Source organism: Siniperca chuatsi, linkage group LG4 (genome assembly GCF_020085105.1).
Source record: "Siniperca chuatsi isolate FFG_IHB_CAS linkage group LG4, ASM2008510v1, whole genome shotgun sequence".
NCBI lineage: Eukaryota > Metazoa > Chordata > Actinopteri > Centrarchiformes > Sinipercidae > Siniperca > Siniperca chuatsi.
Genome location: NC_058045.1, coordinates 10,525,729 through 10,552,022, shown reverse-complemented (window position 1 = coordinate 10,552,022; position 26,294 = coordinate 10,525,729). Strand labels below are relative to the sequence as shown.

The window sequence follows — 26,294 nt, the reverse complement described above, 5'->3', positions numbered from 1 at the left end:
TTGGACAATCAACAGAAAATTCAATCACAAATTTATTTACTACATGCATTCATAGTATTACAGCATATTTTTGACGAAACGCTTTGAAAATGTAATGATAAAATCGGCTAAAAAGACAAAGTAGTGATATTAAAGTACTCAACGAGTTTTAGTGTTACGGCATTTTCTCTTAACTAATAGTGCTAAAATTAGAAATGTATTTGTGTGTGTGTTTACATACTTATCGATCATTTCTGGGCTCCGTTAGCTAAAAGTTAATACACACTAAAAGTTGATACAACAACCAAAAATTATCAACTATAAAAACAATATGATAAAACACAGATAAAAAGGAGCATTGGTAGTAACAAAATGAAGGTATACAGTTACATGTAATGCAGTTCTACCAGAGTGTATGAAAACAGTCTGGTGCGCTGAATAGAGCGAAAGCGGTTCATATGTACAGTGCAAAAAGTGCTACAGTGTTTTTTTTTTTATTATGCTAGCTGGTGCATTATAAATAAGCTAAAATAGTACACTATACCCACTGAAGTCATAATAATTATACTGAAAGCACTGTACAGTGTCTTCATATTATGATAAATTCCATAAACTTTTGTCTGATGGCTGTTTTTCCTATTTAATATTGATTTTACATTTGAGATACACTATTTGTTTTTTTCTTTCTGAACACAGACACATATGGAATATGCATTTAAAAACTAATTTCAACAAAAGCATGGTGGTGAGAGTAAGTGGAGAATGCCTTCAAAAGAAGAAAGGATAATAGAAAAGAACACGTTGTACAATTCAGTTGTATTAAAAGTGTTATCACTGCATATTCTTAATTGTATAGGCACAGGAAAAATATTTAAAACATCCAGAGAAATACATGAAAGAGTCCAGTGTATAATGTCCATTTTTATCTCTAGAGTGTGCGTAAATAAATGCAATTCCTTCTCAGCTACATGATGGAGCCATTAAAATGGAATTTCCAAAGATGAAGCAGCATTTGAGTTGCCTCTGAGCTGAGATGTATCATTTTAGAGAAATGATTGGGCATGCACCTGAAATGATATATGCCATTTATTGCCATACCAGCATTCAGCATCCAGTTTGCAAAATACAGTGTAAGCTATTCCAGTGTTTCTATTGTCAGTGTTGGACTTGTTGCATTTCCACTATTAGATGCTAAGAGCTGTCAGTGTTTCTACATGTTCATTTCCAGTGATTTGTTTACTTATCCAGTCTTATCGCATGTCATCCAGTGAATCTGCTGAAGTGAAATCGCTCAGTGATCTTTAAATGTATGGCATCATTTAAGGAATGATAATAAGGATTTCTGTGTAATAGAATGCATGTGTATAAACATGTCATGTAACAATATGATGTTTCATTCAGTGTCACAATAGAGATAGAAATACTGTGCAGTATTTTCCTGCTCTGTACAGTATTTAATCAGATGCTGCTTGCGGAGACAGCAGGCAGTCTAGTTGACTGCAGCAGCCTCAAACACAATGCTCCACTGTAGAGACCCAGGATTTGCCATGTGCACTACTGAGGTATATTTTCAGTGCTAGTTGCAACCATTCACTGAGGCCTTCAGCAGAAGCCAATGATCTTCTCTCCAGTGTATAAAACTAATGAAAAGTGTTTTTGTTTTCAGTTGGCACTGGTTTCATTGTACATACAGATTCATCGTATTAAAAAAAAAAAATGAACACAAATATACATAGTGTCATCTACAGTATCTTAGCCTGGACTTCATTAAGAAACTTGAATTCTGCTAACAAGTAGTTGTGGCTTATATAAAGTAGGGAAGACATAGTGATCAGTAATTAAGTGAGCTATAAACTCTTGGACGTTACTTACACAATAGCAGTTAACAATGACACGACGCAGTTGTCAGTTACAGTGAACTAAAACATTTTCAGTGACAGACAAAAAAATTTAAACAGTTTTTCAAACTCCAGTGATCACAGCAAAAAGAGATGTCTTAATGCATATACATATGGAGGGGATTACAGTGGGGACAGTGGTATATAGTTTGTTCTGTATGAATATCTTTAAAAAATAATGTACAATAATGAGACGAAACCTTATCCGATCACAACAGTGTACAAATGGAACCACAAAGGAAAAATGTGGTATATTGAAAAGGCACTGGGATACATCGTCTTCCTCCTCACACACAGCTGCTTTGAATGAGAAAATGGTAGTCAGAGTATGATGAGGTTTCTCCTTCAGTGGCACAACGCACTTCACTCTGTCAATGAAAAACATGTGGGGATAAAAATCATTAATCAGTCATTGACTTTACTCAGTACACAATAAATGGATCAAACAACACAGAGGAACCACGCAGTGTCTAAAGTGCCTCATATTTTGGAGGCCAAGTTTACTCACAGACAGGGAGACCCGGAAGTGATAGGTGATGTCCTGGAAAGACAGCACAGGCACTGACCACAGATGATGAGTCCCCTTAGAGAAAAGTATAAAGAAGATGATGAGTCAGTGAACAAGTCAGGAAAACAGGAAGTTTTGATAATAATGCCAGTTTCACATACTTGCAGTGATACAAAAGAACAAAAGAAGGAAATATGCTTTGATTATATGATTAGTCATGATGAAATATATCATTATGTACCTTTGTTGATGTACTCTGTCCACCATAGAGCTCTGTTTCTGTGTGGTTGGGGCATAAACGTCCCTTGGTGGCTCCACACTGTCGTACCCACACGCTGTTCATGGACCTGCAATGAATTGAATATGCTTTATGTCTCTGTAGCCTAATAAGTCTCAAGTGTAGATAAAATTGAATAATATAGTATGTTATTTCCTAACAATTTCCTAATAATGTCTTGAAAATGAACTGGAAATAACTGTCATTTTGAACTTATTATGAGGAAATAGTTGTTAATAATAGCTGCATTTAAAAGCAGTTGTTGGTTTCTAGTGGAATTCCCTTGAAACAACTGCTCCATTTAAACCCAAGGCAACTTTTTTCTTCATAACTACTGAATTGTATGCTTGTCTATGAAAAAAAGGCCCATTTTTGCATGTTCAGCTGACCTGCTGTGCTCTGACTACAACACTCTCGGTTAAGATACCGTAGCAATTAATTGGAATTAATTAACTGGAAGTGTACTAATTAAAAAGGCCTCTATTTTACGTATAACAGGAAACCTCCTATGAAATTATTATAAAAATGAAGCGTTGCCATTTGCAGTTATGTAGATAGTGTGATGTTTGTATACTCACGTCATGTGCAAAGTGATTTGTGAGGAATTTCTCTTTCCATGGAGTGATACTGTGTAGCTAGAGTCAACATGGAGAAAAATAGCATCAGTTTCAAACATCAAGACCTGAATTCAAACTGTAATTGTCTTAGAAGCAAACATACAGACAGGTGACAAATTAAAGTAAAGACTTGAATAAATGAGTAGAGAAACATAATAAATTTAGATGCTTCCATATAGGGCATGAAGTGTCACTGAATAGTTTGATGACTTTGAAAATTATGTGAATCATATGCTATGGCCTTCACAGTCACCAGCTCTCAACCCGACTCAACACCTTTGGGATACTTTGGACTGACAAGTAATACAGCACTCGCCACCATCAGCATCAAAACATGAAATTAGGGAATATCTTTTGGAAAATTGGCTTTCATCCCTCCAGTAGAGTTCAGAGACTTGGCGAATCTATACCAAGGAGCACTGAAGCTGTTCTGGCTGTTTGTAGTGGACCATCACCTTACTGGGACACTTTATGTACTTCTTACTTTAATTTGCCACCCAACTGTACAGTGTCAATTCAAGACTAGTGCAACTTTTAAGCACATACCTGCAGCTCTCGGGTGTTGCGCAACTTTGTGCTGTGATCTCTTGGTTTGTCTCCACGATATGTAGACTAATCAGAGAGAGAGCTGACCTTCCTCCTGCAAAAGTAAGAAAAGCTGCACCATTAGCACTATACCCAAAGCATTCCATTGTACAGTATGTAGATAAGCTTTGTTTGCTGTTGTCAAACACATGGCTTTACTGTGTTTGCATACTGCATATTATGTGTGCGAAGAAAGTGCTGTGTCTGGGCTGTGTTTGTGGATTTACCCTTTGTGTGAAGGCTGCGTTGTCTGCGTGACACTGGCTGCTGTCCCCCGGGCAGACGGTTGGTAGCTCCCGTGCCGTCCAGGTCTGTAGGCGTTGGCTTTTTGGACTTGGCAAAGTACAAAGGTGCTGAGGTGTGACTCAGACGGTTTCTATTGCGGCCATCCTTGTCCATTGGTCTGGACTTGGCCTTCTTATTAATAGTGCCTGGTGTGGGACCCAGGCTGCCTAAATCTAGAGAAGGAAGATAATTAACCTGGATTGAATACAAATGCATACTACAGGAAAACATCTCATATTTGCTTACTTACCTGGTGTAGACTGGTTGTTACTCAGTGTCAGAACTGTAGCTGATTGGTTGTTTATGGCTGCAGTTGAACAGCAAGCTGCAGGATTTGTGAAAAAATGAGAGAAAAGGATCAGATCTAAGTAAAATATACTTAGATTCATTATGTCCTCAGTGAGCTTTTCAAAACCACCAAACTTAGGTGGTCAGTCACTTAGTTAGGTTCTTCACTCACCTGGTGCAGGGGTGGTGGACGGTGGAGTATATGGACTCATGCGCGACGATCCCAGTGCAGCTCTGGACCTACTCCAGTCAGATGTACAGGAGGTCAAGAACATGCTTTAGTTAAAATAATGATACATTTAATATCCAATAAATTTTAGGGTGTTTTAGATATGTGACAGGACAAAAGAAACACCCAACTAAGCAATCAAAGATAAGACTGAAAGAGTAGATCAGAAAATTAAGTAAAAAGAAAGGCAGGTGTTGAAAGCGTACCATGGGCAGACAGGTGGACAGAAAGTTACAGTGGCAGTGAAGATGGGCATCCAAGAGATGTAGAGAACACAGGAAGGAACATAGCTACAGAAAGCAGGAACAGATTATATATAAAGACATTAATGGGGAAGTGGAAAATTGATTTCTTTCACTATATGGCTTAAGTATCTGTCTTCCTCAAAAGCACATACCCATCTTTTTCTGTGACGCCTCCTCTATGGTGAAGAGTCAACACATAAAGGACGGACATGGAAATTACGCTGTCGGGGGGGGGGAAAGATCCAATACATCATCATCATGTCACTACTGTTCACAGATGAAGATGATTTTTTTGTTTACGCCAAACACATTTTGCTCAGTCTAACCTGAAGGCCATGACAATGACCAGTGCCAGGATGGTTCCCTGCATGAACCTCTGGCTGATGCAGCCTTGATCTGGTAGCGAATTCTGCAATAAACACACAGATTACATTAAAGTAATATATCCTGTTGTTCACTTACAGTATATCACAGTTTAAGACAGTTACTGACCCTGACCCTTTAAATACATCATTATCAACACAAACCTTGCTCCCAGGTTTGACTGTCTTCCTCTTGAGTGGTCCGCTTCCTGTTCTGCTAAAATAACTCCCTGATTGGCTACATGGCCAAGAAAAATAAAAGCAATTTATTAATTATTTTCTACTCATACATGATTCTCACTGGCAATGTCTAACACCTGCTCTGAAGCCTAAATTTGAGGCAATTCCTGCTCATTGCTCTCACCTGACAGTGCCTCCACTCACGGTGCTCTTCATGCTGTCAAGACGGCGCAGCTTGGCCAGTTTTCGGCTCCAGCGCTCCAGTTCGTCTATACGAGTCTCCAGGTTATCTGTCAGCTTACACAGTTCCTTCACTGCTCCCACGTTCTCCATGAAGATACGGTCCTTTGAAATTAGAGGGAGAGCTGTTAGCGTGTATGGAAGTAATGTCTGTGTGTGCTGTACGTTTATGTGTGTTCATTACCTTGTTGACGACTAAAAGGTTGGGAATTGTTTCTCCATTGGCGCACACCACATCGCCCCCCTCCTTCACTGCTTCAGGCAAGATTTGCTGGACCTCTTGAGCGATCACTCCTGCAGAAGGATGTAAGAAGTGATGAAGTGAAAAAGAGCAGCAAAAGGAAGACGGCGTGCAAAGATACAAGTCACACTTCCATAATAATGCACATACAGCAGAAGACAGATCACATATTACGACATTAAGATGATAACATGATATACAGTGTACAAACAAATTAGATGAGGGAGGCAACCATTATAATTTGTTATTTATGAAGTCGTTACCAGTCTCTGCAGTGTTCTCTATGCCCACGGTGGCAGCAAACTCAGGCTTGTATTGATAATGGACCAGCCTCATCTGAGAAATCCGTTTCAAATTGTCTGTGGTGTCGACCTACACACAGACAGAATGACAATGACGTCCATGCAGATGGTATGAAAACACGATGCTCGTGTTGCAGATGAAAATGCTTGGATCAAGTATAATGACAAGACAAAACTTTGAGTTAAACTGCAGAGTCAACTGTGCTGAGCATGGGCATTTGGATTACATGATTCATGATGACAAGCACGAGGCACACAATGACACACACTGACAGTTTGGAAACACACACACACATGCACAAACACACACCCATATAGATACACACTGAGTGTCATCCTGACCTCCTGGACATTTTCTTTGGCCCTGATGTCAGATGGGTGTACCAAGGAGCCCATGACCTTCAGGTTGCCATGGACAACAAGGGCCTCGTCCGGCCGGTCGGTGTTGATGCCGACTCTTCCGTGGTGGTAGACTGAGTCTGACAGTTGGCCACGCTGCCACAGCACCTCGTTGTCACTTTCAAACTGGCCTGGGTTGGATGCCTGTAACAGAGAGATGGCAGACGGTGCACAGACAAACAGTTGTTCAGATATTTCTAAAAGATATGCTAAAAAAGATCAAAATAACTGCAATATTTTTTAAAGGAATAGATCTACATTTTGGAAAATATGCTTATTTGCTTTCTTGCCGAGAGTTAGATTAGGCGATTGATACACCCCCCGTAAAACAACCACAATTTGTCATTTTTACACTTAATGTTGTGAGTTTTAGAAGTGCTGGTAGGCAAAGTTTGTTGGTTTCGTTTTGTTGGACTGACACAGGCTGAGACGGTTTCCCCCCCGTTTCCAGTCTTTATGCTAAGCTAAGCTAATTAGCTGCTGGTTCCAGCCACATATTTACCATACAGATATAAGGTAAGAAAGCAATAGGCATATTTCCCAAAATGTGGAACTATTCCTTTAACACAAGCCTAAGATGTAAAGAATTGACTTTATTTAACCTATATAGCTTAGCCATTGTTTAAAATCACTCTAATACTTCTTAAGCTCTAGTTAACTATACATTGTAATTCCATGCTTTACACATCGGAAGTAAGTATAATACTATTGCTGTCCAGTGAAAACCATGTATCTCCAAATTTGGGGATTTCTAATTTTTTAGATCAACTGTAGGATCAAAAGTTCCTTTATGGGTTAGGAAAATTCTCTTGATTCTTAAATTAAATAAATTTTAAAAAACAATTGAATTATCTGAAAAAATGCATTGTCACAAAGCTGAAAACAAGGTTGTTTTTCTTAGCTCACGAAAGGTTGACGTTTTGAAGATACATGGTTTCCACAGGACAGCTCTCCAAAACTGTGGGTTTTGGAGTGTACAAAGTGTGCTGGGGATCACAGCCATGCAGATAAAGGGAATGGAAAGACAGACAATGGAGACGATGTCTACACAGTGATTTTGATTCTGATGTACAGTAGACCAAGACAAAGGTGTCACATTCACAAGGGATATGATTGTTGTAGGAGGCAGACAGACATGGCCAGACGTTACCCTGACGATGATCCTCTCAGACACTTGAGCAGCCACAGTGTAGCTCTGACTGTGGGACTGAGCATGCAGCGCCACCACCAGCATGAAATACCTGCGAGTACAAAAACATCAGGAACAGATGTGACTACTGGAGCTTTGATGGATCATAGTGAATCATATGTTTACATGTGATGGCATGCCTTTCACCTCTGGTCAGGGTTTGGTTTGCCCTTCTTCCTCATGTTATTTGCCGTGGTCTCGCTGAAGTGGAGCCGCCCCACTGTGACCTTTGTGACCTGCTCTGAAGGCAGGGTGACCCTGGGAGAAACAAAATCACATATACATCATGGAAAAAATCCTCCTTCTATAGCTGTATACTGTTTCTGCTTTAATTAAAGGATAGGCTCATAATGTTTCAGAGAAGTCTTTTTCATGTCAGGTGCCCATATGAACATTGAAACTGTTTTTACTTACTGTAATCATTCCTTCTGTTCATACTGGCCATTAAAAGATCACTTCCTAATGCGCTTTCAATGTAAGTGATGCGGGACAAAATCCACTGTCCTCAATCTGAGCAAAAATGTATTCAAACGTTTATTTGAAGCTAATATGAGCAGCAGTTTGAGTTAGACAAAACAAATGTGTTACTATCCCTCCACTGCAGCTCAGGAAAACAAAAAGAGGAATTTTTATACTAAAAGGACTGTAACTTATGAAGAAACTCACTTTATTTGTCTAACTGAGACTGCTGCTCATATTAGTTTCAGATAAACTTCTAAATAGATTATTGCACAAAACGAGGACTGTAGATTTTGTCCCCCAACACGTACTGTAAATTGGAAGTGCATTAGGAATGGCTCTTTTAATAGCCAGTATGAACAGGATTAATCATTACAGCAAGCAAAACCTGCTTTAATGTGCATATTGGCACCTCACTATTGTTTTAAGACAGACTTGAAAAATCGTGAACCTATCCTGTGTGAAAGTGTTGAGACTCACAGCACTGGCTTAAAGGGTCTCTTGCTGCGGTCAGACTGTGACTGCTCCACACTGATAGACTGATTCATGGCCTCCACCTAGCAATGAGGAGAGAAGTAAAATATGCAATAAATATACTGTAATGATTATCTGTCAAAGTTGATGTCATGTGCACTATTTTGCCTTCACTCACCTTTACTCCGTTGAGTTTGAGATAGAAGCAGTCGATGGGCTGCAGGCCTTCACTTGTTTTGATGTACTTGGGGTCTCCCAGCATGCCTACGTATACTGTGACCTGGAAATGGTTCTTCTTTTGGCATACAAAAGCATCATCGGCCAAGGAGAAGTTGAAGCCCTTGTCAGCATCAACACGGTAGGTCGGCATCGGACTAAAGGCAGGGAAAGAGATTGTGACATATGAATAATGTGAATAGGAAGCTCACATTTATTGTAAGAAAAGTGGAAAAAACTGCTGCATAATGCAGAGTTTTGCCATTTTTATCACCAGGGGGAGACTCCTGACTCTGTTACAGGGGGCTTCCACATGTCCGAGCCCTAAGAGAGATACACATGTGGATGGAGCATATGTAATGTGGCAAGGGTAAACCTGACACCTCTATTATTCTCTTGTGATGCTAACATAAAATCAGAGACATTTTTATATAAATAAACGTCTCCTCATTGTTAGGGACCGCTGCATAGACCCCTGGAGGCCCCTGTGCCTCAGTTTTGGTGCCATTACTTTAAGGACTAAGATCTTCTGAAAGACTTAATAAATCTAATTTAAAAAAAAATAAAAAAAAAACCCTGTTCCTTTACATAGGTGTAGTGTGCTAAAAGTTGTGATGGGCAACCAGGTGGTTTTGATAACATATCTGAAAGGTCTTGTGAGTTAATTTTAACCTTCCTCCCTATCTATACTTCTTTCTATTTTGGCATTGCAAAAGCACAAGTAGGTGTACACTAATTTTTTCCTTTACCCCCTCCTCACGTTGTCTTTCTAAACCGAAACTCTGTACTCATTCACTCCTCCACACAGCTCACCTCTGAGGAATTTGTAGACCTCTGCAACCCTGCTATTCATTTGCCACTCCCGCTGTATACTTTGTTGAATTATGTATTTAACCAATTATAACTTCTTTCATTTTTGACTCTCTGTGGAGTGCTTTCAGCTCTTTTTTCCCCCCAAAATAAAGACCTCAAGATGTTCAGATATGCCAAAATAAATTCCACCCACAGCTCTTTGCAGTTTGCGTCATATAGTGGTGTCCACTTGTTCTGCTGGTGAGGTTGCCACTTAATGCACTGATAGTTTGGGTCCAGGTAGGTGTTGTCGGCATCCTGCATTAAACCTGTGACAAACAGATTGAAATAGCAATTAAAGCAAGACAGAAGAATGCTAAGAACGTCCGCAACTGTTCTGTAAAAGTCTTTATCTGTGTGAGAGTTAAAGGGTAGGTAAGAGTAGGGCCCTGTTCTTCAAATGTGGCTTAGCTAATTCAGGCTAACATGCTGTTATCAGGCTACAATAATCCTGTTTATTCTCATCCAGCAAATTTGGTTCTTTGAAATCAGTTTGAGGATTGATTTGTTGAACCTCAATAAAGTCATCTTGAATAACGATGCACTCTTATTTTGAAATAAAATGAGCAAAATGAGTAGAGAGTTGAAACGATGATCAGTGTTAATATGATTGGCTGAGAGCTGATCATGTTATTGCAGTTACATGAGGTAGGTGTGTTGGGAACCGTCCCAGTGGAGCAATAGAGTCATGGATATAAATCAAAGTCTCATTTTCTGTGTTCCTGCATAGTTACCAGTGTAATTTAGTTCTACATTGTGCTCTGCTATGTTTTCACCGTTTCCACACTTTCATCACCATTAAACATTAGATATTACCAGTGAATATGATTAGACCTCGAGCGATGTTGGTGCATGATTGTTTGAGGTTCCCAATGGACGTGCAAAAGACTTTAAAGTGAAAATCATAAGTGAGCTATTAAAGCAAAACTTTACTAAAATCTCTTAGAAGGCAACTTTAATTGCATGAACAATTTTCAGCAAAGTAAGTTCTGCCATTAATCATTTAATACGTTTTATTGTTCAAATGGCAAATTCCTATTTTAATGTCAAATTAAATGCCATATCTGGCTCCGTCTTCTAACAGTCAGAATCTTTTAGTTGAGTTTATTTGTTTTTGTATCTCAATCTAGATTTGGTTTGGTTCTTTTTAAATGTACAAACTATTATTTTGATGTTTATTCTATCATGTATATAGTAAGTATACAGTAGGTAACTCTTCATTATGAAACTTAAATTGTGATTATCACACCAACAGATGATAGTGATTTACAATAACCTGCATGTTCTCATCTAAAATCAAAATTATATCAACACTATTTCATTGTAAATCTAAGAAAGTGAACCATTTGAATTTTAAAATTAGTTCACATATGGGGTTCAGCCTAAAAGGCCTTGGTCCAGCTAACTGTCAATAAGCCTGCACTTTTGCAGGTTTGGGCTTAAAGACTTGTTGCTCTGACAACAGTTCCTGATGAATTTTAAACCAGCTTCGAAGAACCAAAAAATCCAGATTCGTGTCAAATCGTCAACATTCTAATCTGGATAACTCTGTTATCCATGTACGAAGAACGGGGCCCAGTTGAGCGTGAGGTAGAGGAGGCGAGGAAGAGAAGAAAGATGCCTGCCTACCTGGTTCTTGTTTGATGATACCTGTGAGGATTTGGGTATTGAGGGTGCTGTTGGGAGAGTCAGAGTGCTTCCTCTTCTTGGCCTGGTGAACAGGAATGCTGCTGTGTGAGGAAATGGAAACACATTACTACTCCTTCCCATCGTTCCCTCTGTTCCATACATACTGGACAGCACCACCCTCCTCCCTCCCTCCTGTATATCTTCTTGACTCACTCCTGCCCCTGTGGATGCTGCAGCAGCTGATGGAGCATCTGTGTCTGCTGCATGTCTCCACTACTGCTTGTGGCCGGCCCAATAGGATACTGTGATATCATGGGCTCAGGCTTCAGGTACATGTCCCGATGCATGCTGGGATAGTGCCCGTGTGGTGGGAGGGGTGGTGTTGGAGTCATGTGACACATGTTCTCTGGTGTCATGGTCCTGATCATGTGAGGATCTAAAAGAAACAGTGAGGATGGAGCATAATGTTTACATGATTATACAGACCGTTCTTCCTTGCAAATACATTTGATCACACACAGAACGCAGCTTTTTCTCCTCAAGATTGATCTGTCCACATTTCAGTCTGCAGTTTATTCTACTTCCCTCCAACCTTGGCTAAAGGTACTTTCCATTGTTTAAGACTAGAGAACTGGAGGGATGCCCATCTGATAACACTATTCCACACCTTTTTACTAATGGGCAAGACCAACACAGGTGTGTGAGCGGCAAGAAGTACATAATGACTTTGAGTACTGTTGTTCAACTTGTATGTTGAAACAAGCCAAACATTAGCTGGTTCATTCTCTGTGGAAACACTTGAAATGAAAGCTTATGAAGCTGAGTTCAGATCATTAAAGTAGTTGATAAAATCAATTTTCCAGACAAATTGCGTAAACTGTTGATTAATAAATGACAGATACACACTGCATTCAATATTGGTTTGCACATGACGTTGATTTTCTTTTTGTCTTTATGCACTGTTCAAACAGAATGAAGTGATGAGTAACAGATATTGACTTTAAGCAGAGGGGTGGCTGTGACCCACATACACCTTGAATACTTCAGTGGCTTCCTCTGACTCTGTCTGAGTACAGATTAAAGCACTATTTCTGTTTGTTATATGATCTCTTTTGTGTGTGCTCTCTCGCTCACATTCTTTCTTATACATTTTTGCAGGGAAAGGAAAAAGATGTGTTACTTACCATTCACCTGCTGAGGAGAGTACGGCTCTGAGCTGGAGTCTGGGGGGGACTCAGGTAGTGTCCTAAAGAAATAGATGGCAGTAGATGTTACAGTCACAAAAAAATTAATATTTTAATTTCGAATAGAAATCCGTAAAGAAATACCATGCTTGAAGTTGGCAAGCCCTTCCTCGTATATTCTTCGTATTTTCTAAACTGCCATAATATTTAAGGGATCAGAGTGAGTGTAGACATTCTTTACACAAGATTGTGCGTCAGGATTTTTTTGCCGGATGTAATTTGACTCTCTCTCTCTGTCTGTTATCAGTCTCCCTCCCCCTCTTGACCAACTAGTGCTTTATTTGTACAAATGAAGCATAATCAAGTATTGATTGCATAATGGACCTGTAGTAGGGTGTGTGTCTAGTTACTGCATCATCTGCTGCAACTTCTGCCAGATTTCATGTTTGAAATGTAAGTTGCAGGAGCATCTTGAACATTTTTTGAACATTCCTAAGTTTCAACTCATGCTATATTTTCTTCTTGTACCTCTTCTTGTACCTCTATCTATCTACCTCTGTGGTATTTTGCTCACCCTGGAGCGTAGTGGCCCCTGTGCTCAGGCTTGACGTGAGCCTGCTGTTGCTGCTGCTGGTGTTGGTGTTGCTGCTGCTGCTGTCCCAGGCAGGGGTAGTTGTGTCGGAGGCCCAGTGATGGACCTGGGGGGTAGGAGTTCTGACAGTTAGGGGGCCCAGGTAGAGGAGCTCCTTGGCGCAGTGGAATAGGGGGGCTCACACCACACACCAACCCCCCAGCGGAGGACACTCCTGCCTGGGGAGATGAGTAATTTGGTCCTGGAGCGCTGTGGACCTCTGAGAAACAGCTGGGAGAAAGAAGAAGAGGAAGGAAAAAAATGGGATTAGCCTTATCTGAAAAAACAAATTCCTATGTAACGACATGATCTGATTTGCTTGGTGCATGTTGTTTTGACATTGCTGGGTTGGTTTGGAGTCCCTACTGACATGTCAGTGCTATCGTCCTCCTTGCTGATGTACTCTTCCAGGATACTGGTGTCGATGTTGACTGGCTCCAGAGAAGTGGTAATATCATGACCTGTGGTGAAGGGAGGGTTGGGAACACAGAGAGGAGATGGAGAGCATCTGGGAATTAGCAACTGGGAATCTTTCAGCAACTCCACTCACTGCCACAACAGCTCTAGTTTCAACACAAGCTTAAGTTGTAACAATTCCCTGTAAGACTTATCTAATTATGAGCTGCTTTTCCTGGATACCCCAAATAACTTGATTACATTGTATCAATGCTTTTATATCAGGAAATTTCAGAATCTTTTGCTGAACATGTCATCAAGATCATGTAAAAAGAAGAACTTTAAAAAAAAAAATTAAGGTTACAGGAGTGACCAACAGTCTAAATATGTGTTAGTAGTCAACATTACAGATCACATACTGATAATTCAGTGCCTCTAACTGGTTACACATATACACTGGAACCACTCAAGTTGACGGTTACTCTATTGTACCTCAGCTGCCTTTTCCCCATTAAAAAAAGAATCACACTTAATGTAAAATAACTAATTACAAAATTATTAACAGAGTTACTAAACCACATTGTGTTTGTCCACTACAGTTTACATCTATCATGAAGATGAACTAAATCTAAAACATTGCTTCTTCTCATTGTGTGTGGCATGATTTTGAATATATATATATATATATATATATATATATATATATATATATATATATATATATATATATATAGAATTCCCTAATGCTCACCTCAGGGTCATTTTCACCCTTTGATAGCCAAAGCCTCACAAATCCCAAACACATGACCCCACTTAATCTTTAAAACACCAACATGTAGAACAAGCTCTTGCTTATGCATATTTTTTAGAAAAGAGTAAATCATGTTATATAAACTGGCCTTTTTCTTATAACACACAGAACTTAAATGTTACATGAGAGAAAGTGATGACTTAAAGCTGTCACTAGTTGTCCCAAACTGCAGATGCTGGAAACAGGGTGTGAGAGAAGAGAGGGGGAGCAGGACGGAGGGGGTGAAGCAGAGGATAAGGACCTGGTATACTGTGGGTGGGTAGGCAACCCGTCTTTCTCCTTTTCTTTCTTTCCCCCTCTCTCTGTCTCTCTCTCTCTCTCTCTCTCTCTCTCACACACACACACACACATGCGCACACACACACACACACACACACACACACACACTATTTCTCTGATAGATTAAGCAGCTACTCAGTTGGGAATGTGAGGAATTCTTGTGTTAGCATTGGAAAAAAATCTCCTTTTCCCTCTTTTTTGTCTTCCACTAACTTCACTCTTCATCAGAAACCCAACAGAAATGTCACTTATTAGTATTATTTTAACAGTTTCTCTCCTAACACTCTCCACACATTGCTATCGTTCATCACAAATGTCAGAGTTGACAATATACAGCAGCATAAACATCAACATCTTACAACCTTCAATCATTAAACCCACAAACCAAACCAATTGTTTCCGACCAATCAAATCAAGAACACCTCAAATTCTATTGTTATTGTATAACATTATAAATCCTCAAGTTATCATATTTTTTTGAGAAAACTAGCATGTTTACACTGACTGGCTTTCTTTGCTGGATAGAAACATTTGGTTAATGTCTCTTAATACATGCCAGTGCAAGGGGAGAAAAGCAGGATGGTTCCCCTTAAATAAAATCCAGATGTGCACCCCACCCAAAGAGGCAGTAAATTTAAGCTGGCAGGCCTGATAACGAAGAGAGAGAGGGGAGGGTAGATAGATGGAGGGTGAGGAGAGCGGGGGCAAGAAAGACAGAATACAAGTTTGATGTCCAAGGATGGAATGGAAATGGAAAAACCTCAAGGAAAACCGAGGACAGAATATGAAACAGGGCTGTAATCAAGACATCTTTGTGTCCAAGAGAAGTCCAAGACTGATCACAGTTCAGCTCAAGTAAAGTGGCAGAAGTTCAAGACCTAGATCAAAAATCAAGTCCTCTTGCAAGACCCAGATGCAATATTTTTGTACCTTTATTTTTAAGTTAGTTTGTTAGTTGAGTTATATACCCTTTCACACAGGACTATCCATGGGATAAAAATTGTGTTAGGAAAGACATAGCTATACTTGGAAACACATTCTGTTAAACAGCTGCAAATAGAGATGTGCCCACTGTCACGCTGAGCCCTTTAAGGTAAATCGTTGCAGGCCAGACAGCTAAACAATGAGCTATAAAGCTCTGTAAAGCCGAGGGGAGCTGCAGATTCAGGTGATAATTCTCTGTACGTTCATCACTACGAGTGACCCCTTTCACATTGTTTTCACATTGTCATTTGAGGCATTGTTGTAGCAAAAATATTAATTATAGCAAGATTGGGGCATGAGGAAATAAATGTTTCAGATGGCCATGTTACACCTTTATATATTTATCAAAATGAATTTGCAGTAACAGTAATATTTACTCTTAATGGTTAACACTTTGTGCAAACAGATAAGAAAATATTGTAATTGAACACTGAAGCACAAAAATGAATGGTGATTTTATTTGTAGCCTCCGCTCTTCTATCCACCTACATGTACCCCCTGCTACTATTTATATTTAAGTTATATTACTGAAAACTACTGAACTGATAAAAAACACAGTTAGGTGTGTTGATCACTGTGTGGAGGGAAGTTAACATTGAAAGGAGGTAACAGGAACTTAACAGGTGTACAGTTCATAGAGTGGATATACTGAATGTCAGACTACGCTGTGGAAGAAGGATTCATTGGTGAGACAAAATCACAGGAGCTAGAAGTGTGCTGTGCAGAACTGTTACAAAAAACTAAATTACATATATAAAAATCTAACTGGACCTGGTTGAAATCTAGAACCAAAAATAATTGTTGCAAGGCTGGACTAGAGACTCGAATACTACAACCCTGATAAAACAAGAGCGCAGTCCAGCCACACTGCTTATGTTATATTTGTTCTAAGTTTCTCATAACTTTGCAACTGATGAACATGTTCACTGAGAACAGATAAAATATGTTTGTTGCCTTTTTTTCCTGGAACTTGAAGATACTTTCACCACCTTTGTAGCAACCTACAAACAAGAGAATTTTTGCCTTTACAGTGTGCCATGTCACATTTGTAATGATTAAAGGAAAGTTATAGGCAATGTTGTCATTAAATGCTATTCTTGTGCGGGTAAAAAATAATAGAAAGATAAATAAGTAACTGTAACCTCCAAATCAATGAATCAGTCAAGTTTAAATTGATGTGAACTGGATGTGTAAATTTCTCTGCCCTCTATGTTTTTCTCTGTCCAGCTGTGTTCAACAAGGAACAGTGAAATGATTGTCAGTCCAACTTCGATACAGACTGGCCTTTTGAGAGATTAGGAGCTGAGAGGGGAGTGTGTGTATGTGTGTGAGCATACGCGTGTATGTGTGTGTGCGTGTTTGTTTGTTTGTGCGTATGTGTGTGTATAAGTGTGTTTGTTATGCCACCATTTCAATGCCTGGGTTGTCAGCAGAGTAATAATCTAAAATGAACACAAACAGAGGACTGAGTGTGCGAGTGCCCATTAAACATGGTTTGACTTATATCAGTCAATTACAGCTTTTCCTTTTCTTTAGACGTTTTTTTAAGATGATAGTATATAATGTAATTAGCTTCTTTTAGACAGGCAAGAAATCCACTTTGAAAGAACGTAAAAGCTGAACAAACTTCTTAAGCTAAATTTTACACAGATTTTTGCCTCTAAATGAGATTTGTATGCACTCACATGTGTGTGTTAATAATTAAACACTTTTAGAGGAGGAACAAAGTCCATTAGATTATCAGTTAGACCAGAATGAACTTGGCTGCACACCCACAACACAGATGTATATACACGCACATTATACAGACAGTGAATACACTTTCTAAGAGATTTAACATCAAATTAAATACTGAACCAATAATGAAAAAAATCTTTGCAACAAACAGTAAAACTGATGTTTGCAGAATCATTCAAGTTATTATATAACAGGCAGTTGTTTACGGTATATTAACATGTGCCATTAGTCTATGTCCTATATATAGATGCACTTTTGGAGACCATTTTAAAACAAGCTTAATTTGAATGATGTTCTTTATTTATCTATTTTTCCCAGTAGCACTTTGGTCTGGACCCTGAAACAAAAATCAACTAAAAACAACCTGACATATCTTAGTACTGTCAGTATAATCAATGCACACAAGCAAACAATCTCCCAGCTGTTCTACAAGATGCTGCACAGTCTAGAAATACAGGGATTGTGCCTACAGTGTGCAGTTTCTACAGACAAATAGTAAATTAAAAGGAAATGTGTCAAATCGACACTAGAAAGTGTTAGACAGCTCTGACATATAGCCCGAGAGTTATAGGCCTTCTTCATTTGTTTACAAGACAGGATTATTGGTGAAAGAGTGAAGAGCATCACTGTGACACAGATATTAATTAAGAGTTGAATACGAACAGAAAGCCCCTCATCAGGTAGGGACTAATAAATCACATCTACAGAGAAACAGAGTGGACAGAGCGGCAGAGTACCTGCGCGTAGCCAAAGCATGTTGATGTCCTTGAGATGAAAGCACCTGAAACAGAAGATGAGAAGAACAATTCCTCTCTATTTTTCACATGTTTCCCTACTCAGGCTGAAAGACTTTCTTCTGCAGACCTGAGAGACGCAGATCAGGGTAACAAATGCGTGTGTGTGTGTCTGCGCGTGCATGCCTATGTGCAAAAGCATATTGTGTGTGTGAGAAAGGCTCGGAGAGTGTTATAATGAGGATTATTCCCCAGTCATGAGAAAGGGCTGTACCAGGCTACCACACACAGCCCTTGTCGCACACAAGCACTGGTCGCACCAGTAGACCTGGCTCAGGAGATTACAGGAGTGACAAGGCTGGGACCACGACACGGAGCGGGGTTGGAAAAAAAACGAAACACTGCGAGATTGAGTTTGAGGGCTAGACAGAATTACAAAGCATGGCGAGAAATAGACAATGAAAGAAGATGAAGATATAGAGGAGGAAAAAGAAGAGGAAGGTATAGAGGAAGAATAAAAATAAGAAGATATAGAGCAAAATGAAGAAGAAGAGGAAAAATCGGCTTATTAGACTGATGATGCTGAGAATTCAGAATAGTCAGTCAAGAGAATAGGCTCATGTAAACTAGATGAATAAAAACATTTGTTTTTAACTATTGGATTTCAGACAGATAAACACCTGCAGTCATGATTGTGCTCGGGTTATATACTGTGGCAATGACTAATATAATATAGGATGACATTCAGAATGCAGACCAACACATTTTGATGCTGCACACCAAGTTTTTTTTCCCATAACACCCTCTCTTGAAGTTATAAACACACATGAACAGAAAAAGTGAATTAATCTCATGAAGTCCAGTTCACCCACAAAACACATTCACTGGCTGAGGATTACTCAGCTGGCAGCCAGCACTGATGGGAGGGAGGCACAACAATGAAAAATAAAACCTACTCGTAAGCACTGTAAGCCTGGCTGCTCAAAAACAATACAATCCTCTAACTGTAATTCACTGCTGAACCTATAAATCAGAGGAACCATCCAAACTTGTTTCACAGGTTTTCCAAGATGGACGACGGCCTTCGCATCTATGATTCACAACTACTGTGGGAGTACAGAGGGACTTAGGAATTTTGATATAGTAACATGGGTGATGTTCATTTTTTAAAGGCAATATGAGTAAGAACGTGACTAGTTCGCCTTCAGACTCAGATGGTTAGGAGGTGAATATGCTCAAAGTTTTATTTTTGGCAGATACAGTTTAATAACAGTATCTTCCACCTAAACAAGTTCATTTGAACTTGAATGTTTTTTAGCCACATTAGCAGCAAGGCTCTGTGGATGGCAATGTCCTTCTGTCAGTTGGTCGGTTCACCACCATCAGTCCAGACTGAGATATCTTGACAACTAGTCGATAGGGTTCTCCGCAACTCCCACCCTTAGATCCATCATCCAATAGATCAGAAATCCTCTTCAACCAATTATCCAATGACAATTGTCCTGCTCCAGGCTGACTATATACAGTATGTTTGCCTTATGTCTTTCGTCCATTTTGACTCTGAAAAGTTAGTCTGTTTGCTCTATTAAAGGCTGCAAATCAATCTGTTTCTTTGGAATATCTTAACTATTGAGTGCGATGAAATTTAGTAGAGATTCATGGTCCTCAGAGGATGAATCCTACTGACTTATATTTGTGATTCCCTTGACCATTTAGTGTCACCATGGGGTAAAATGTCTCAGAAGCTACCAAATGGATTGTCATGAAATTTGGCACAGATAATGATGCCCACCTCAGGATGAATTGTAACAGCTTTGGTGATCCTCTGACATCTAGCACCACCATAAGGTCAGTACTTTGGTTTATGACCAAATGCCTGCAAAACTAATGCCAAACAACATGCTAAACTAAGATGGTGAACATGGTAAACATTTTACCTGCTAAGCATCAGCATTTTAGCCTCGTCATTGTGAGCATGTGACTACAGCCGAAACAATTAATCAATTAGTCGATTAACAGGAAATTAACTATTTTAATCATTAGAGTCATTTTTTGTAGCAAAATTGCCAAAAATACATCAGTTCCAGCTTCTGAATTGTGAGGATGTGCTGTTTCTTTGTCTTATGTGGCTGTAAACTGGATATCGTTGGGTTCCGGACTGTTGGCTGGACAAAACAAGACATATGACATACGCTTAAGGAAATTGTGATGGCATTATTCACTTTTTTGATATTTTATAGACCAAACAAGAGAATTATTGGCAGATTAATTTAATGAATGTAAATAACTGTTAGCTTTAGTCCTATTTTTGACGTCAGTATTTAACTCAAAGCACCACTGTACCTAAGAACAGCCTTGCAGAGCTGCTACGGTGGCTGTAGATGTCGTATGGGATGTTGTATAATGGTAAGTGGACCCAAAAGCAGATGACGAGGAAGCGGTCTCAGGATGAAGTAGCCGGAACTTCCGTGTTCATTGTGGGGTGGTATGCAGGCAAGTACAGGCAGACAAAAGGCAGATAAGTTACCGGCTAGCAGAGATGAAAGCAGGGGAGTAAGTCCAAGGTTGAAAAAACCGTACACAAGGGAGCAGGCAAAATCCAAAATCCAAACAAGGTCCACGGGAGAACAAAGACTACAATACAAACTCACAGTAAACACGCTTGGCAGGAACAACACCGAACAAAGAAGACCCAGACTAAATACCCTAGGGGAGGTGAGACAACGAGACACAGGTGCAAACAATCAAGGGAGGACCAACAATCAAAACTGGAGGGAAACACAAGACACAGTCCCGGGTGGGCGGAGGGGGGTCCGGAGGAGGGATTCAAGGGCCAGGTGGGAGACTTGGGGCAGACGGCCGCGGAGCTGATCTCCCGAGGTCCGTGATGGAGACTGACACCATCCGAAGACCAGACAGAAGACCGGCGGCGAACGCTGAACCCTCCGGGAGGCTGGCAGCGAACACGGACCCTTTCTGGAGGCCTGCCCATCCACCAATGGCGGTACAGCGGGGCCAGGGGCTGGCAACAAGACGTCAGGACGGGGAGCTGGCGACGGCGGGACATCAAGGCAGGGTGGCGAGGCGGCAGGGCCGGGAGCCAGCGACGAGGCGGCTGGACCTGGAACCGGCGACGGCGGGACATCAAGACATGGCCCCGAAGCAGCTGGAGCTGGCGACTGGGCGGCAAGACAGGGAGCCGGCTGCGACCCAGCAGGGACCTGCTGCGACCCAGCAGGGACTGGAACCGGCGTGGCAGTAGGACATGGGACCTGCCACTGGACAACAGGACTTTGTGCCAGTGTCGGGGAATCGTGAGATGGCGCCGGACAGCAGGACATTGTGCTGGCGACTGGACCTCCGGACATAGCGCAGTCTTCGGAACCTCAGGCCTGGGAGTAAGGAGCTGCTGCGATCCAGCCGGGAAAGAAGTAGAATGCGATCCAGCAGGGGGTCCAGGGGGCTGCTGAGGTCCGGCGGAGAGTCCAGGGAGCTGCTGTCCAGCGGTGGCGAGGACAGGGTGCGGCTGCCATCCAGCAGAGACAGGGACTGACGGCTGCTGCCATCCAGCAGAGACAGGGACTGACGGCTGCTGCCATCCAGTAAAGAGTCCAGGGACTGAGGGCTGCGGCGTCCAACAAAGAGTCCACCGCTCCTGAGTCAATCAGGGCTAGTAGCAGAAGTGATCCGTGTGGGTAGTGGAGTGTGACCGGGATCTGTAGGCGAGGTGGTGCCAGCTGTTGAGAGCTGGGTGGTGAGTCAGGAGACCTGCTGGGTTAGCTGTGCGATTTGGGAAACCATGGCCTGTTTGCTGTCTGTCAGAGTCCGGAGTAGTTGTTCATGCTGGCCCAGCAGTATCTCTCGGCTAGCCAGCGCTAAGTGGTAGGGTGCTACTTCCGAGTTATTGCATGCTGGGTCCATGTTTGGATCGATCAGTCTGTCGTATGGGATGTTGTATAATGGTAAGTGGACCCAAAAGCAGATGACGAGGAAGCGGTCTCAGGGTGTAGTAGCCGGAACTTCCGTGTTCATTGTGGGGTGGTATGCAGGCAAGTACAGGCAGACAAAAGGCAGATAAGTTACTGGCTAGCAGAGATGAAAGCAGGGGAGTCAGTCCAAGGTGGAAAAAAAACAGTACACAAGGGAGCAGGCAAAATCCAAAATCCAAACAAGGTCCACAGGAGAACAAAGAATCCAATACAAACTCACAGTAAACACACTCGACAGGAACAACACCATGTGTACAATGATCCAACACTGAACAAAGAAAAGACCCAGACTAAATACCCTAGGGGAGGTGAGACAACGAGACACAGGTGCAAACAATCAAGGGAGGACCAACAATCAAAACTGGAGGGAAAACACAGACAGGAAGTAAAAACACAAGACACACAAGGGAAAGAGAATACTACAAAATAAACCAGGAAGTGACAACCCCAAAACTACCACAGTAGACTCTCGTTCTAGTCTACATTGTCTGCTGGGTCCACATTTATTGCAGTGACAAAAACTATTTGTCTGCACGACTATTTCTCATAAGTAATCTCCAAAGAATTGTACATGAATGTTTCAATTACAATGCATTTTGTCTTTAGGACATGCTGAAAATGTAACACAGGCAGTGTGGGTTACTGTTCAATCAAGTGTTTGGCTGACTTAGAATGGGGCATTACTTGGACTAACGCAACGCAACAGCAATAAATGTCATGATCCTTTGTATGTTCAAACACGGCTCTGTGAGTGTGTGAGCGACTGTTTGTTGTCTAAGTGAGTCAGAGACAAAAAGGTCAAGTTTTGGGGGGGGGGTTAGCTGGGTTTCTCTCAACAGGCCAGTCTCTCTTCACACTGAGTCTGCACTATCTCACCTCCTCACCCTGCCTGCTCACTGTCACTCTAATGGAGTCAGAGAGAGCGAGAGCCTGGTGAAGGCCAAATACTCGAGGAGAAACACCAGTCTCACCTCACTGTGTTTTAACAGCCACCGAGGCTGTGCCAGGAATGTACACTGTGCATTAGTGTCAATGTATACATATTTCACTAATCCGATTAAAACACAGTTTATCGGTGCCGAAATCCATTATAGTGCTGTGTGCGTGTGCTTCTGTGTGTGCGTGTCTCTTTCAGGTAAAGGGCAAGATGAACATGGACACTAATTGAGTAATTATCTAACTCAAAGGCTTATTGAAATTACTTTTTGTCACCAATTTAAATTGAAGCTTGATTCCGTGAAGGCCTGAATCCAAGATCAGAGAGAGATATAGTTAGGAGGGTAAGTTAAGAGAAAGAACAAGTTAAATAGGGAAATAAGCATCTAAGGCGGCACCTACTGTATACTTCTCATGGACAAGTTGACATTTTAGTCCAAGCAAAAGTGGCTGAAAAAAAAGCCAAAGTAAGAACATCTCTCTTACTCCCAAAGCAAGAATGTAAACACACTAAATTCCTGTCAGAATGGCAAGGAACCTCTGACAGTCATGGATGGCTGTGTATATTTAAGTCAACATTCTGTGTATACTATAATCAAGTGTTAAGTCTCTCTACAGATAACTTTTTATACATAAACCACACTATGTGTTTTTTATGTGCACTTGACTTCTCCTGGAACATTTGACACTAAGTTTCTTTAAAAAAAAAAACAACTATTAGTAAGACATAAGTTCTGTGGCAAGCTGTAAATCACAGAGCACAGTGAAAAACTCCTCAAACAAATGTATTAAAATGTGGTTGTCTTGCCTGTCCTATATGAAATTTACTGCAGGAATATTATGGCCGGAATGTGATTCACAAAAGGCATGAATATTCTCAAATTGTGACTGATTAATTGAATGGCAATTCAGTCTGCAAGTCAACACACACAACTCAGATGTACTAAAATGGGTTGGCAATGTAATACAAGAAAACCAACAAACTCTTTTTGTATATGTGGAATTAAGTTTACCAACAAAAATCTCAATGATTTAAAGTAAAAGGATATGACATTGTATCTTTATCAAGCTGATTTTATGGGGTTAAACATAAATTACTACTTATATGAACTGATTTTGGGTCTATTAATGGTTGTTTGCCTTATGATGATCAACACTACATCACTTGGTTGAAATCACATTGCTCATGTCTGTCTCTAAAACACACATTGTGCCACAGTACCCTTGCAAAACACACCATTTATCTTGACTTGAATTCCTACACCCTTCCAACCCTCAGCCCCACCCTCCTCCACCTCGTTTTTTTCTTAGGATTCCCCGTTTAACTTGATCTGTTACCCATCACCAGCACTTTTGCTTTTAACCCTCCTGCCTTCTCGCATTTTTATTTTTTAGGATGAACAGCCAAGGAAAAACTACTAAGTGGAAAACAGAGTGAAGTGTACATAAATGTTTGAGAAACCTTTACCTGAAAATCCTATAAGATCACTCGCAAATATTATAGCTATTGTTATTGTGATGTTAACCACCTGCCATGTATGGTGCATCATCATAGTTTAAACCAGGCTTTTTGCACATGCAATACACCAGGTAAAACTAGAATTGACAAGAGCTGACACTTAAACACAATTATTGTTTTCGTCTTCACTAAAACTAATTATTTAGAAGTCAAAGAGGTTGTAAAAGTAAAAAAAAATCACACCTTTTCCGTTTTATCAATTTTCTGTACAATGAGTTTTTATACTGAACTGTATTAATATATACATATGTAATAATAATCAGGAATTCTTACCTTCAAAAAATCTCTGTAACGCTTCTGTTTCATCTACCACGTCCATCCTAGCGGGTCCCACATAAAAAATCCATTAAAGTCTCCCCCTGTCCGAACAAAATCAATTCGGATCGGGGAAACTTTCACATGTACATCACGAAATCCAGATGATATTCTTAGTGACTTCTTCTTGTTTTAGTTCTCATATATCCAGCGCTTCATGCGGAGAACTTCTTTCTCTTCTTCAGCAACTTGGCACTGGACTGACGTCCCTTCGCCAAACGCCTCCAGTGACGCTACGGTACCAGGCTATAACTTTAAAACTATAGTCTTTTTTTATTTAATTAAGGTGCCACCAAAAATCCAATGTTAAAGCATTTCCCTTCAGGCGCACCTTTACTTCAGCTCCCACAAGCTTCATAATAAGCTTTGGTTTACATTCGCAAAAAATACCATCAGCCTGTGGGGGGAAAAATGGAAAAATCAACAGGAAAATCTAAGTTTTTCCAAAAAAGACAAAGAACAAAAAGCGTAAAAGTTGGCTAAACTTGACTCCCAAGTCCCTTCTGTTGACTCTTCCTCCTTTGCCTCTCCCTCTCAGACAGGATGTGTGCAGCAGAGTCGGAGGAGAGGAGCTGAGGCAGGTGAGGGATGTGCGCCAGGCTGCTGCACATATCCCCGGACAAAAAAAAGTCCTTTACATTAAAATGTATTGTTAACAATATTCACTACCTCATCTAAAGACCTCAGTGTAATGATTTGTAGAGATTAGTCGATAGATTGGTCATCATAAGAAAATTAATCGGCAACTATTTTATTAATCGATTTATCATTTCAGTCATTTCACAAGCATAAAATGCCAGAACTTTGCTGGTTCCAGCTTCTCATGTATGAGGATTTGCTACTTTTCTTTGTCATATGTTAGTAAATGAAATATCTTTGTGTTTTGAACTATTGGACGGACAAATCAAGCAATTTGAAGACATCACTCTGACAAGTTGTGATTTTTTTTACAACTTTTTGACATTTTATAAAACGATTAATCGAAGAAAAAAAAAATCAGCAATCCAAAAATATAATCCATACTTAAAATCATTCTTGATACTTGAAATATATAAACATATTTTTCTTGAAAATTATAACAGGATAAATGTATTATGCTCTAAAACAAAGCAGCTTTTTTGAAAGATTGAGAAATTTGGGCTCAAATACACTTTCTGGGTACAACATTTAAACAGATTCATTGCCTACTGTAATTTTATTACTTTGGCCTATTCTGTACCTATATGACACCTACTGCATGTCTTTCCGTCCTGGAAGAGGGATCTCTCCTCTGTTGCTTCTCCGGAGGTTTCTCCCTTTTTTTCTGGGGGTAATCGAAATACTTG

The 26,294-nt window shown here is 40.4% G+C and overlaps 1 protein-coding gene across 9 annotated transcripts; it reads right to left on the bottom strand.

Moving 5' to 3' along the window:
- Positions 1–19: 19 nt before the first annotated feature.
- Positions 20–25,534, bottom strand: myrf (myelin regulatory factor). 9 transcript variants are annotated; one of them, XM_044194533.1, is made up of 28 exons: positions 23,538–23,566; positions 18,214–18,257; positions 13,640–13,730; positions 13,213–13,500; positions 12,639–12,700; positions 11,668–11,890; positions 11,455–11,555; positions 9,980–10,094; positions 8,936–9,131; positions 8,764–8,840; positions 7,972–8,082; positions 7,771–7,876; positions 6,579–6,779; positions 6,198–6,306; positions 5,878–5,987; positions 5,638–5,798; positions 5,439–5,511; positions 5,238–5,320; positions 5,064–5,132; positions 4,873–4,956; positions 4,610–4,677; positions 4,400–4,474; positions 4,092–4,322; positions 3,826–3,919; positions 3,241–3,297; positions 2,627–2,732; positions 2,386–2,460; positions 20–2,245 (listed from the first exon to the last, which is right to left on the bottom strand). In XM_044194533.1, the coding sequence occupies exons 1-28, from the start codon at positions 23,549–23,551 to the stop codon at positions 2,165–2,167; spliced, it is 3,105 nt and encodes a 1,034-aa protein (XP_044050468.1). In that variant the 5' UTR covers positions 23,552–23,566; the 3' UTR covers positions 20–2,164. The 9 variants fall into 9 exon arrangements, with proteins under 9 accessions (XP_044050468.1, XP_044050471.1, XP_044050473.1 ...); XM_044194536.1 differs by having other exon boundaries at positions 7,786–7,876; XM_044194538.1 differs by having other exon boundaries at positions 11,476–11,555.
- Between the last annotated feature and the right edge of the window lie 760 nt (positions 25,535–26,294).